Source organism: Neophocaena asiaeorientalis, unplaced genomic scaffold (genome assembly GCF_003031525.2).
Source record: "Neophocaena asiaeorientalis asiaeorientalis breed wild unplaced genomic scaffold, Neophocaena_asiaeorientalis_V1.1 scaffold610, whole genome shotgun sequence".
NCBI classification, from domain to species: Eukaryota; Metazoa; Chordata; class Mammalia; order Artiodactyla; family Phocoenidae; genus Neophocaena; species Neophocaena asiaeorientalis.
The window spans coordinates 194955-210410 of NW_020174807.1; the positions used below are offsets into that span (position 1 = coordinate 194955).

The 15456-nt window shown below is 36.9% G+C and overlaps 1 protein-coding gene across 1 annotated transcript in view; it reads left to right on the top strand.

The window, feature by feature from the left end:
* Positions 1-15456, top strand: part of LOC112409980 (MICOS complex subunit MIC27) — a 76818-nt gene that overhangs the window by 28587 nt on the left and 32775 nt on the right. The window contains exon 2 of the mRNA XM_024760364.1: positions 10611-10715. Coding sequence (XP_024616132.1) covers positions 10611-10715 — 105 coding nt within the window. The remainder of the gene's footprint in view (positions 1-10610; positions 10716-15456) is intronic.

Below are 15456 nucleotides of genomic sequence, written 5' to 3' on the forward strand. Positions count from 1 at the left end.
TCTTCTCATTTTGCTTATCTTACTGTGTTTGGGGTCTCCTTTTTGCAGGCTGCAGGTTTGTAGTTCCCGCTGTTTTTCGTGTCTGTCCCCAGTGGCTAATGTTGCTTCAGTAAGTTGTTTAGGTTTTCTGGTGGAGGGGACTTGTGCCTGTGTTCTGGTGGATGAGGCTGGATCTTGTCTTTCTGGTGGGCAGGTCCATGTCTTGTGGTATGTTTTGGGGTGTCTGTGGACTTATGATTTTAGGCAGACTCTCTGCTAGTGGGGGGGCTTGTGTTCCTGTCTTGCTAGTTGTTTGGCATAGGGTGTCCAGCACTGTAGCTTGCTGGTTGTTGAGTGAAGCTCGGTGCTGGTCTTGAGATGGAGATCTCGGGGAGATTTTCGCCATTTGATACTATGTGGAGCTGGGAGGGCTCTTGTGGACCAGTGTCCTGAATTTGTCTCTCCCACCTCAGAGGCACAGCACTGAATCCTGGCTGCAGGACCATGAGCCTTTCATCCACACGGCTCAGAATAAAAGGGAGAAAAAAGTAGAAAGAAAAATTTAGAAGTAGAAAGAAAGAAATAAAGAAAGAAGGAAAGAAAAGAAAGGAGGGAGGGAGGATGGAAGGAAGGAGGGAAGGAAGAAAAAAAGAAAGAAAGAAAGAAGATAAAGTAAAATAAAGTAAGAAAATATAATAAAGTGATTAAAATAAAAAATAATTATTAAGAAAAAAAAACGGACAGATAGAATCCTAGGACAAATGCTGGAAGCAAAGCTATACAGACAAAATCTCACACAGAAGCATACACCTACACACTCACAAAAAGAGGAAAAGGGGAAAAAATCATAAATCTTGCTCTCAAAGTCCACCTCCTCAATTTGGGATGATTCATTGTCTATTGTATTCCACAGATGCGGGGTACATCAAGTTGATTGTGGACCTTTAATCCGCTGCTTCTGAGGCTGCTGAGAGAGATTTCTCTTTCTCTTCTTTGTTCTCACAGCTCCCAGGGGCTCAGCTTTGGATTTGGCCCTGCCTCTGCGTGTAGGTCGCCGGAGGGCATCTTTTCTTAGCTCAGACAGGAAGGGGTTAAAGGAGCAGCTGCTTCGGGGACTCTGGCTCACTCAGGCCGGGGTGGGGGGTGGCACGGAGTGCAGGGCGAGCCTGCGGCGGAAGAGGCCAGCGTGACGTTGCACCAGCCTGAGTGAGGCACGCCGTGCGTTCTCCCAGGGATGTTGTCCCTGAATCCCGGGACCCTGGCAGTGGTTGGCTGCACAGGCTCCCCGGAAGGTGGGTGTGGATAGTGACCTGTGCTTGCACACAGGCTTCTTGGTGGCGGCAACAGCAGCCTTAGCGTCTCATGCCCGTCTGTGAGGTCTGCGCCTTTAGCCGCGGCTCGCGCCCGTCTCTGGAGCTCCTTTAAGCAGTGCTCTTAATCCCCTCTCCTTGAGCACCAGGAAACAAAGAGGGAAGAAAAAAATCTCTTGCCTCTTTGGCAGGTCCAGACATTTCCCTGGACTCCCTCCCGGCTAGCCGTGGTGCACTAACCCCCTGCAGGCTGTGTTCTCGCCGCCAACCCCAGTCCTCTCCCTGCACTCCGTCCGAAACCCCCCATGCCTCAGCTCCAAGCCCACCCTGCCCCATCGGGTAAGCAGACCAGCCTCTTGGCACTCACCAGCCTGATCCTCTGTGCGGGAATCTCACCGCTTTGCCCTCCGCACCCCTGTTGCTGTGCTCTACTCTGCGGCTCCAAAGCTTTCCTCCTCCGCCACCCGCAGTCTCCGCCTGCGAAGGGGCTTCCCAGTGTTTGGAAACCTTTCCTCTTCACAACTCCTTCCCACTGGTGCAGGTCCCGTCCCTATCCTTTTGTCTCTGTTTATTCTTTTTTCTTTTTCCCTACCCAGGTACGTGGGGAGTTTCTTGCCTTTTGGGAGTTCTGAGGTCTTCTGCCAGTGTTCAGTAGGTGTTCTGTAGGAGTTGTTCCACGTGTAGATGTATTTCTGGTGTATCTGTGGGGAGGAAGGATATCTCTGCATCTTATTCTTCCGCCATCTTCCTCTCATCCCCCTCCTCTTTTATTTTTTATTGAGGTATAGTTGATGTATAATATTATATAAATTACAGGTGAACAGTATAGTGTTTCACAACTTTTGAAGGTCATGTCCCATTTATAGTTATAAAATATATTCCCTCTGTTGTACAATATATCCTTGTAGCTTATTTTATATGCACTAGTTTGTACCTCTTAATCCCTTACCCCTGTACAGTCACTTCCCCTCCCTCTCCCCACTGGTAACCACTGGTTTGTTCTCTATATCTGTGAGTCTGCTGCTTTTTTGTTATATTCACTAGTTTGTTATATTTTTTAGATTCCACATGTAAGTGATATTTGTCTTTCTCTCTCTGACTTATTTCACTTAGCATAATGTCCTCCAAGTCTATGTTGCTGCAAATGGCAAATTTTCATTCTTTTTTATGGCTGAGTAATATTCCATTGTGTGTGTGTGTGTGTGTGTGTGTGTGTATACATACATCTTTATTGATCTATCTGTTGATGGACACTTAGGTTGCTCCCATATCTTGGCAGTTGTAAATAATGATGCTGTATGAACATTGGGGTGCATGTAAAATTTCAAATTAGTGTTTTTATCTTTTTCAGATATATACCCAGGAGTGGAATTGTTGGGTCATATGGTACTTCTGTTTTTAGTTTTTTTGAGAAGCCTCCGTACTGATTTCCACAGTGGCTGCACCACTCTACATTTCCACCAACAGTGTACAAGTGTTCCCTTTCAGAGAGGTTATCTTGGATATACTAATTATTATCCCCATCTCTAAGTTTTAACACTTCAGGAGAGTGGTAATGATCTGTAGGCCAAATGAAAATCTAAAGAAGGATAAAGGTGATATGATTACTTCATATTTTAAACCTTACATCTTACATTTGTCCAAGGATAGGTTACTTTGACCTGATGATTTACTATCATGTTAGTTTATACTAAAACATGTACTTGATACAAGGCTGGAGTAAAGTAGCTACAACAACTGCTAAGATTTAGTCCTTGTCTTTAAGGAAAATGCCCTTGGAAGTAGTACAGGAGACACAGTATTATAGGTTTGTTTTCATGATTTTATGAGACTATTTTCTGATTTATAGATTTAGACCATCTTTTAGAACCATTCCTATAAAAGGATAAAATTTCTCATTTTCCTATTTTCCTTTTACTTTCTTGAAAATGTAATGCCATTATATTCTTCTACAGTGGTATAAACAGTGTCCAGTTCTTTCTTCTGCTGTTTTCAGGTTAGCATATATGCCCTGAATGGATGGATATAGAGTTAAAACTGGTATGTTTGAAAGCAAAAATCATATAAATCATTTTCTTTTCTTATTGAATAAGTTTGACATGTAATGTTGTGTAAGTTTAAGGTGTACAGAGTGTTACTTTTATACATTTATATGTTATAATATGACTGCTGTTATAATAATATTTATCAAATTACATAATTACAGTACAATATTGTCTTTATTGTGCATTAGATTTCTGTGGCTTATTTACTACTTATAAGTTTGTACCCTTAAAACCCATCAATCTTATTCCCCTCTCCCACTTCCCTTAGTAACCATCATTTTACTCTCTGGTTTTTACAGGTTTGACTTTTTTAGATTTCACATATAAATGACATCATCCAGTACTTTTGCTTCTCTGACTTACCTGGCTTAGTATAATGTGCTCAAAGTCCATCCATGTTGTTGCGAATGGTATGATATCCTCCTTTCTCATGGATGAATAATATTCCATTTGGTACATGTACCACATCTTTTTTATCCATTCATCCATTGGTGGGTTTTTGGGTTGTTTCCGTATCTTGGCTGTTGTGAGTAATGCTGTGATAAACATAAGAGTGTATATATCTCATCAAAATCTTTTTTAATTAATTAATTAATTTTTTAAATTTTTGGCTGCATTGGGTCTTCATTGCGGCATGCAGGATCTTCTTTGAGGCATGGGAGATCTTTGTTGTGGCATGTGGGCTTCTCTCTAGTTGTGGCGTGCAGGTTTTTTCTCTCTAGTTGTGGCGCGTGGGCTCTGTAGTTTGCAGCATGTGGGCTGTCTAGTTGAGGTCCGCAAGTTCAGTAGTTGTGGCCCGCAGGCTTAGTTGCCCTGCGGCATGTGGGATCTTAGTTCCCTGACCAGGGATTGAACCTGTGTCTCCTGCATTGGAAGGCAGATTCTTTACCACTGGACCACCAGGGAAGTCCCCTCATCAAAATCTTAATCTCTTCTTTTTGATAGAATCATAAGAAAATCCTAAAGGTTGGAGCTCTAAGGCAGTGCTGTCCAATAAAACTTTCTTCAGTGGTGAAAATGTTCTATTTCTGTGCTGTCCAGTATGGTACCCACTGGAGTCACATGTATCTACTGAGGCCTTGAAATGTGGCTAAGGGAATGAAGTGGCCTTATTTTTCCAGCTCTCATACTGTGAACAAGTGTCCCTTTTGTGGTAAATAGTGCTAAGTGTTTTCACTTTTTTTTTTTTGGAAAAACTGAATTTTTAGTTTTTAAATTTTCATTAATTGAAACATAAACTTAAATAACACATGTGGATATTGTCTACCTTATTAGATAGTGCAATTCTAAGGCCCTAAGAGATTATCTGCTCAAGGTCTTTCATTTTACAAATAAAGATGCTTTGGCCCAGAGAGATGACATGACTAACTAGAGATTACATAGTTGTTCAAGAACAGAGCTGGGACTAAACACAAGTGTCTTGATGGGCCAAGTCAGTGGTATTACTAGATCACTTTGAAATTTTAAGTTGCTAATCAAATTGGAATTATTACTTTTATTCCATTTATTGTGTTTAGTAATAATTACCCATTTTTCCTATCCTTTCTACTGCTTCCTCTCCTTCACACACACTTACATTATCTCCATTTAAAAAAAAATGATGTCTTTTTCAGCTCGGTGCTCTGTGACCACTTGGAGGGGTGGGATAGGGAGGGTGCGAGGGAGAGAGATGCAAGAGGGAAGAGATATGGGGACATATGTATATGTATAACTGATTCACTTTGTTATAAAGCAGAAACTAACTCACCATTGTAAAGCAATTATACTCCAATAAAGATATTAAGAAAAAAAATGCTGTCTTTAGGAAGAAGTTTTTATTTTTTATTTTTTTAGGAAGAAGGTTTTAAATTCATTTATTTAAGTAAAAGGTAATTTTTAGTTGTGTATGTTTTTTTTTTTTTTTTTTTTTTTTTTTTTTTTTTTAAAAATTTTTTTTGGGGGAATAATTCCTTCAAAAAAGTGTGTGGAAACTTTTCCTCCTTCACAGCTCCCTCCCACTGATGCAGGTGCCGTCCTTATTCTTTTGTCTCTGTTTTTTCTTTTGCCCTACCCAGGTACGTGGGGGGTTTCTTGCCTTTTGGGAGGTCTGAGGTCTTCTGCCAGCCTTCAGTAGGAGTTCTGTAGGAGTTGTTCCACGTGTGGATGTATTTCTGGTGTATCCGTGGGGAGGAAGGCGATCTCCGCGTCTTACTCTTCCGCCATCTTCAAGGTCCCCCCCCGTTGTGTATGTTTTTAAATGACTTTTAAATTCTTGAAATTCCCTCTGTGGTCTTCGCATTTAAGATGTTCGGTGTGAGTAAAAGTGTGATTCTGATTATATAATCTAGAGTATTATTTCAATATAAGGTAATTATTTGTTGGTGACTTTCCTTCTGGTTTTTAGAGAAACAAAATGGCAATATCTTATCTGTAGTAAATTATATACTTGGAAATTATCACTGAACTTTAGAATCATGCATTGTCAACATTAGAAGGAAGTGTAGACATTTTGTAGTGCAGCTTCCTTTCACAAATGGGCAATCTGACACACAGTGAGGGGGAATTAACTTGTAAAAGGTGACATAGTGAATTATTAGCAGAGCACAGACTAGAACACAGCTTTTCCAATTCACAGCCTGGTGTTCTTTCCACTGTATCACTACTTCCTCTCAGATCTTCACAAGTAAACAACTCAAAAGGCACTACAGCATACAAAGTTCTGTTAAGCTGCTGATGGCTGTACTGAACTTTGATGACTAATGTCAACTTGTCACAACTCATTGGGTGCTGGAAATAGACTCACCAAGTTCTTGAGCCAAATATTTTAAAGCAGTTTACACTTGCAATATTGCAAGCACAATTGAATTTTCTTACAAATCTCAACTCGAAGGACTATCTGGCTGTTTGCGTGGGGTACTTTGTTGCATAGCTATATTCCAGTACACCATGGTGTCTTTTAATGTATTTCTCCGTCTTCTATATTTCCTGTATCATGATAATATAATCAACTGATAAATCTTATTCCAATTCAGAACTACAGAATCTTGCTTTAACTTCATTAATCTTACATCTTTCTCCCACACTGAAAATCCCAATCTTTAAAATGCCAGCATATTTAAATGTCTCCTTGTATAACATACACAGAGCAGGTTCATAATAAAATATCAAAACTGCCACTAACAATATGATTATTAAGTTTTAAAGTTTGTTTGTTTGTTTGTTGATGTTCTCTTTGTCCTTTGGATATAGCCCAATTACTGGTTGTAAGTTCATTTTGAATTGTTCCTGTCTGTGTGATCATTGCCTCAACATTGTTTATTTCATTTTTCTTTTAGTTTTTAGGGCTTACCTTTCTAAATTTCAGTTTTGTTTTATACTTATCACAGGACTCTTGATTTAATAAAATAGCATTTACTACATGATAATATATCTCTAAAGCAGAATTAATGGTTAGGACTGATTTTAGATTAGCCTATAATAATTATATGCTCTTTCTTACAAAATAAGTAACAAAAATTCTTATAGAAGAGAACTTTAAATTTCAATTCTGTTAGTAAAGAAGAGAAAACAGATATGTTTGTACTCCCAAGTAAAGTTGGACCAGTTAATTCTCTGCCTTATTTTTCCGGCTCTCATACTGTGAACAAGTGTCCCTTTTGTGGTAAATAGTGCTAAGTGTTTTCACTTTTTTTTTTTTGGAAATGCTGCTATTTGAAATGTCTCCATGCATAGTGCAGAAGTGCTATCTAGTGTTCTTAAGTGCAAGAAAGCTGTGATATGCCTTAGGGAGAAAATATGTATGTTGGATAAGCTTCATCGTGGCATGAGTTATAGTGCTGTTGGCTGTGAGTTCAATGTTACTGAATCAACAGTATATAGTAAGCAAGGTGTCTTTAAACAGAAACACATATAAAACAAGGTTATGTATTGATCAGTTGATGAAAATGTAACCAGAGGTTCACAAGAAATTAACCCTGTATTTTCCCTAGGAGTAGTGTTCATTATTCCCTAAATCAGTGTTCATGGCTACTTTATGGAATATAACTACTGCAAATAATGCGAATCAACTATATTTTGATTACAGAAGTAATTGGAAGGGTTGAGTCTCATGGGGGAGTTAACTGATGCTCATCTTCAGTCTTGCTATTTGTAAATCTCTATATGATAGAATTCTGTTCTAGGGCCTGTTTGTTATCTTTAATAGGAAGGTAATTGATTTTAAACAAGACACATAATTTTGAATTGACAAGTCATTATTTTGAAGTTACAAATAATTTTAACTCAAGGTCTTACCTTGTGAAAACTAGGATTGCCTCTGCCCAATTTTAATACTATTTAACTAACAGCCTTATGAGCCTGTAAATTTTATAATACCCCCTGATGTTCTTTAAATATCTTATTTTATTTTCTAAATTAGGCATTGGCAATTGTTTTTTCTATAAAGGGGCAGATAGTAAATATGTTAGACTTGTAGGACACAAAAGGTCACATATTCTTCTTTGTTTTCTGTTTATTTTGTTTTTATAAATTTTTAAATATGTTTTTAAAAAAAGCATTTTTAGCTCAGAGTCCAGACCAGATTTAGCCCAGATCTGTAGTTTACCAATCCATAGTCTAATTTTTTCAGTGTGGCATATAATCAGCTGTCTCTCTGGATAGTGATGCCTTTTTCATCAGTATAACCTGTGTTTTGAAAAGGCCTGAGTGTGCCAATCTGCCTCTTTTCTTTTCTTTTCTCTTCTTTTTTTGCAGTATGCGGGCCTCTCACTGTTCTGGCCTCTCCCATTGCAGAGCAGAGGCTCCGGATGCGCAGGCTCAGCGGTCATGGCTCATGGGCCTAGCCGCTCCACGGCATGTGGGATCTTCCCGGACCGGGGCATGAACCCGTGTCCCCTAGCATCGGCAAGTGGACTCTCAACCACTGCACCACCAGGGGAGCCCTGCCTCTTTTCTTTTGATCAAAGTCTTGGCCTTTTTTGTTTAGAGGCAGTAAGTATGCTATGTTTTTTATTGTTATTATGGCCCTCAGTAGAGCCTGATTAACATCAAATACATGTGAGAAGAAAAATGGGGAGTAAGCACCACCACTTAACATCTTTATTCAGCAATCAGAAAGAATGGGGAGCTAGAATTAATTGCCCATTTACCAAGTGCAAGCCATTTTTATGTAATTCTTTAATCCTCAAGATAATCATAAAAAGGAAGGCATTCCCATTTCTTTTCAGATATATAACCTGAGACTCTTAAGATAGCTCTGTCCAGTAGAAATTTCTTCAGTGATGGAAATATTGTATATCTGTGCCCTACATTATGCTGTTGAGCACTTGAAATGGGGCTAATGTGACTAAGGAACTAAATTTTAAATTTTATTTATTTTTAATAAATTTAAATTTAAATAACCATATACATCTAGTAATTACCATATTGGGCAGCATAATTCTTAAGAGCTTAAGTAACTTGCCCAGATTTAGATAGTAAGTTCCACAACTTGAGTTCAGAACAAGGTCTGTGCAACTCCTAAGCTTATGTTTTTACCATTATGCCACACTGCCTTATTAATAGAAGTCAAGGTGGATGGACCCTGCCCTAAAGAGTAGAAAATGTAGCAAAGATACTTAAGCATTTTTCAAGGTATACTGTATTAACTTTTTAGGCCACTAGTTCCATTAGTCAGTCCACACTCTGGAGCAGTCGATCATAATTATTAAGTAATACCTATGAATTTATTTTATAGTCTACATGCTATTATTTTTCTATTACGTGAAATAAAATAACTATACTAAGAACATAGGGTATTGAAATTTTTTCAGATATTAGCATACTTCAAATATTCTATCTAGGGAGTAAGGTCTAATCTGGTATTTTTTAAATAGGTTTTAAATATTGTAAGAATTGACATGCTTCAAATAATCACTTCAGAGCTTTATTGAAAATTTTTTTCAGGTACGCGGGAGAACATCCATTGCTGGCATCCATTTTAATATGTTTTTTATTGATACCCAACATTAGATACTGAGTGGAAATCTTATTTCATTAGTGAATACCAACTGTGTGTAAGAAATCAGAAGTGATGCCTTTTGGAAGGCAGGCCTAGATAAATTGTTCTGTGATGCTGACTTATGTACTAGAGGGAGGCTTGAAGGGGGAAAAACAGTGAACACAATTTCTTTTATTAGTGTTGAGTCTTCCTTTTACCCTATATTTCTGGAGTCTCAATCTAAATCAGAATCATGCCTAGTTTAAACAGGAAATTGCTTAACTAGTGCCTGCAGCTTCCCGTATTCTGTCCAGAAAATATTGAAAAATACGTCAGAAATGAAGTGCAGACACGATCACTGTTATTCAATAAGATTTGGAATCCTTTGGCCAGTGTTTCTTCCAGTTCTTGAACAATTCCACTTATGTGTAAGCCAGAGAGACCTCTTCCCTCTGGATGTCTTTGGTCAATTTCAGCAGGCCTCCTTCTGAGTCTAAAGAATCAAGCTCTTAAAATAGTCATTCCCTGGAAAGCTTTTCATTTGGCCTTGTTGAATGAATAATCTTTAGGAATTATTCTGTACCTGGATAAACACTGGAACACTTTGTTCTTAGAGCCAGTAATTTTCCTGCATTCTTAACTCAAATCAAGTTATATCTAAAACTAAGGTCACTTTTGGCTTTAGATCAAGCATGAAATAGGTGAAAAGGAATATGTTAGTTAGGGGCATAAGATTTGTAATGGTAGGTTGTTATTTTTTATAAATAATGTAATTATAAATTTTATTTCAAAATACAACCTGAATCACCCAGTACTCCAGATCACCCTTATCCTTTACTTTTTCCATAGCATTTATCGATTTTAATATACCATATAATATATGTATTGTGTTTATCTCCTGCCTCTTCTCCACTAGAATGTCAGCTCCATGAGAGCAAGGATCTTTGCTTTGTTCCCTGATGGGTCTGGCATATAGTAATTGCTCAATAAATATTTGTGGACTGAGTGAATATCATAATCTATATCTCACTTCATCCCTCAAAGCTTATATTCACTTCTAACTAGTAATTATTATATTGCTATATTCCATATGAAGTAGATAGTTAACAAATTGGTAAAAATAAGACTCTACCATGAGAAAAGAATTTTAGGAATTATATCCTAAAAATGTATGAATAATTTGGAGTGCTTGAGTTTTTAATAAATTTAATAAATTTAAATGAAACCAATAGTGTTCCTCAGATGCCCCCCAAACTTTATCAGGAAATAGAAGGTGGGAAGCTTTCAATTAAAAATACCTTTTTGATATATCTTTCTCAGATGGGAAAGCTGACAACCATGCCAGCAGCTCTAATATGTGCATCTATAAGTGTGCATGCGGCCAAAGAAGAGGAGTCCAGAAAGCATCTAGTGAAACCAGAGCAGGTAACTTGCCTACAAAAGTTTGAATTTTGTATAACAGAAATATGATGTAAAAGCTGTGAGGTTGGTTTGTTTGTTAGCTCTATTCATCAAAAACGTCTTTGAAGTATTTGTTAGGCTCGTTTTTTAAGTTGTGAGAAATAGTTACAAGGTGTCTCAAAGTAAACACTATTATATTTAATCCAAACATCTAAAATCCTAACTCCAATGAAAAACAATTGGTGATTTTTCTTAACGAATAATCAATGAGTAGTACAGGGTTTTAGTTCTTCTAAGCAGTCTGACTTTTCTTTCTTAAAATGTTTATACAGGTACACCTGATATTTGGAAGCCTGAGTTTAAGAAATTCATTAAGATCTCAGTTTTGAAAGTAATCTTAAATGTTTTCTAGTTCAGTCTTCACTGTGGTACCGTAGTCCCCTCTACAATAGGTACGCTAACTGGCTGTTTTCTTCTACATGAATAAAACTCTGGATAAAGGAACCTAAGGCAGTCCATTCCATTTTCTGGAAGCTTTCATTCAACTTAAGGTCCTTTCTTATGTCAAACATAAACCTGTGTCATAATTATAAGTTCTACCCATTGGCCCTGTATCTCTTGCATTGGTGCCATACAGAACAATTCTCATCTCTCTTCCACAAAACAACTCTTCAGATGTCAGTTACACTTTAAGTAGTTTTGCTTCCTGGATAAGTGTATTAGTAGTTTAACCATTCCTCATATGTCATAGCTTTGAGTTCCTTCACTTTCATGATCATTCTCTGCTAAACATGTTCAGGATGGTTAGTGTTTTCTTCGGGTGTAAGTATTTTGACTACCGCAGGATAGAGTCAGACTCTGAATTCTCTTGTTCTACATAATATATTTCTGTTAAAGCTGCCTAAGATCGCATTTGTTTTTATATTTATTTTTGTTTTGAGTCATCACAATCAACCTTGCTTATAATCAGCCTTTGACCATGATATAGTGATTGTGCAGTTCTCTAAAATTCATTAAACTTTTTTACATGGGCCACTGGTAAGCTATGTCTTTTCTCAGTCTGTACTTAAGCATATAGACTTTTTGGACTTAGTTACAGGCACATTTATGTCTTTTTAACTTTTATCTTGTTGATCTAATCTATCATGCCAGCCTATTGGTATCTCATTGTAGTAACTGATTCTATTCACCGTTGTACTTTTCATCTTTTCTAGCCTCAAGCTATTCTTGAATTTATCTACATGCTTAGAAATATAAACTCGAGTCAAACAGGCCTGAAACTGAATCCTGACCCCACCACTGAGTAGTTGGATGGCATTGGACAGAATTCTTAACAGTGGCATAAATATTCTGTGTATGAATATACCATTTTCAAATGTATAATTTTCATAAATTTTTGGAAATTTAACATTTCCAATTATTTTGCTAATGTAATCAATGCTTTGTCAAAACACCTTGTACATAAATCTTTATGTACATCTATAACTGTTTCCTTAGAATAAATTTCTAGAAATGGAATTGTAAGTCAGAAGGCATGAAAAATATCAATGTATTGCCAAACTGACATACATAAAGGTGGTATTTATTCATTAAACAAAAAAATATTTCCTGAGCTTCTCTTATATATGTTTGAGTCATATACAAAGCACTGGGTAAAGTTTTATTAATTTTCATTAGCAGTCTAGAATAGATTCGCTCTCCTATATACTTGCTGACTCTCAGTATTTTTTCTCCTTTTTATTAATCTTAGAGAGATGATGTTTTTAAGCCTACCTTGACACTCCTATGTTTGGAAAGCTCAAAATCTAGATTGGATAATAAGTAACTAGCATTTGTCCCTAATAGCTGAATTTACATATTTCTGAATTTTAAAATAAATTTTTGCTCTTTACTATATTATAGAATAAACAGGATTTCTTGGTATTTATTGTATTCCCCAGTACATTTTAAATAGAATTCAATTGAATTACTTATTAAATAAAGTTGCCAGCTGAGTGCTAGGGACTATTCATATAATCAGGATTCAATCCTTGAGAAACTTAGAATTGCTGAAGGAATGAAAATGTGATTTGCATGAACTGTTCCCCGGTACTTTTATTGTGTAAAGTGAGTTATGCCTTTGTTTAAATCTATTTACAATAAATCTGTACTAAGCCAGAATGCTTTATGAATGAGGTGTTCTGGTTAATTGACTCTTCTGGTAAACTTGTGGCTAATGAGAAGATCCTTTTTCAGTTCAACTCTCTTGTTAAACATTGTTTTCAACTGTATCAATATACTCCTGCCTTATTAATTATGATGTCATGAATGTAATTAAATCTCTCTATTAGAAAACTCTGCAGAGCTGTGGGGTGACCCTTTTCTTAAACCATAAAATTCTCAGTATACAGACTGTAAAATGACTGGAGGTTGGGCTGTGTGTATACAGTCAGCCATAGACATTACCAGATGTTTCTTTTTGAAGTATTTCTATAATGTGAGTTTGACTTATTTGCTTGTCATTTGCTTGTTTTCGGCAAAAAATAACAGAGAAAAATATTGATTTGAGAGTTCTAGTTACTTTTGTTCAATTTAATTTAAATGTTGTTTTATAGTTTACTAAATCTAATCTTAATTTCTAATTGAATACAAACAAGTTGTATTTATACAATACAATAAATGGCTTTTAAGCCAGGGCCTCCAATCCAGGATGAGAATATTCATTTAAAGTGTACAGCTTGATGTTTGGACATATGTATACATTGTGAAATGATCACCACAATCAAGCTAATTAACATATATGTCACCTCATATAATTACCATTTTATTGTGTATGTGTGTGTATGTGGTGAGAACACTTAAGATCCACCCTCTTAGCAAATTTTAAGTATACAATACAACATTATTAACCATAGTCACCATGATATGTATTAGATCTCTGGAACTTACTCTTCTTGCATAACTGAAGCTTTGTACTCTTTGGCCAACACCTTCCCATTTTCCCCTCTACCTTAACCCCACACCGGTAACCAGTATTCTTCTCTCTGCTTTTGAGTCTATTTTAGATTATACATATAAGTGAAATCATACAGTATTTCTCTTCTGAGTCTGCCTTATTTCACTTAGTATAATGTCCTCCAGGTTCAGCCTTGTTGTCAAAACTGGGAGGATATCCTCTTTATTCCATTGTATGTATGTGTATGCATGTGTGTGTATACACACACATGCACACATATATGTATATACACTTTTAAACCATGAAATTTGCAGTCTTCAGTATTAACACGCACACACACATATACACACATACATACACACATGATATTTTCTTTATCCATTCATCTGTTGATGGACATTTAGGTTGTTTCCATATCTTGGCTATTTGAATAATGCTGCAATGAACATGGGAGGTGCAAGTATCTCGTCAAGATCCAGATTTCATTTTCTTTGGATATAGTCCCAGAAGTGGAATTGCTGGATCATATGGTAGTTCTATTTTTGAGTTTTTGAGGAGCCTCCATACGGTTTTCCATAATAGCTATATCAATTTACATTCCTACCAACAGTGTTTAAGGGTTCTCTATTCTCCACATCCTTGCCAACACTTGTTATCTCGTGACTTTTTGCCATCCAACAGTTGTGAGGTGGTATATCATTGTGGTTTTGATTTGCACTTCCCTGATGATTAGTGATGCTGAGCAACTTTTCATATACGTGTTGGCCATTTTTATGTCTTCTTTTGAGAAATGTCTATTACTGTTCTTTGCCCATTTTTTAGTCAGTTATTTTTTTGCTGTTGAGTTGTATGAGTTCCTTATATGTTTTGGATGTTAACCCTTATCAGATACATGGTTTGCAAATATTTTCTACCATTCTATAGGTTGCCTCTGTTAATTGTTTCCTTTGCTGTACAGAAGCTTTTTAGTTTGATGTTGTCCCCCTTGTTTATTTTTGCTTTTGTTGTCTGTGCTTTTGGGGTCATTGCTAAGACCAATGTCAAGAAGTTTTTACACTGTGCTTTCTTTTAGTAGTTTCACATTTCAGTTTTTTTTTTTTTTTTTTACACGGGCCTCTCACTGTTGTGGCCCCTTCCGGACGTGCAGCCTCAGCGGCCATGGCTTGCGGGCCCAGCCGCTCTGCAGCATGTGGGATCTTCCCGGACCAGGGCACGAACCCGTGTCCGCTGCATTGGCAGGCGGACTCTCAACCACTGCGCCACCAGGGAAGCCCTACATTTCAGTTTTTACATTTAAGTCTTTAATCTATATTGAGTTGATATTTTCTATGGTGTGAGATGGGAAATTAGGATCCAATTTCATTCTTCTGCATCTAGATACCCAGTTCTCCCAGCACCATTTATTGAAATGACTATCCTTTCCCTACTGTGTTTTTGGCACCCTTGTCAAAGATCAGTTGGCCATAAACGCATGGGTTTATTTCTCTGTAATCTGTTCTGTTACATTGGTCTATGTGTGTTTTTATGCCAATACAATACTGTTTGGATTACTGTAACTTTGTAATATATTTTGAAATCAGGATGTGTGATACCTCCAGCTTTGTTCTTGCTCAAGACTTGCTTTGGCTATTCAGGGTCTTTTTTGTTTCCATATAAAATTTAGGATTTTTCTTCTTTTTCTGTAAAGAATGCTATTGGGATTTTAATAGGGATTGCATTTAATGTGTAGATCACTTTGGGTAGCATGGACATTTTAATAATATTAATACTTCCAATCCATGAACATGGGGTGTCTTTCCATTTTTTTTTTTTTTTTTTTTTTTTTTTTTG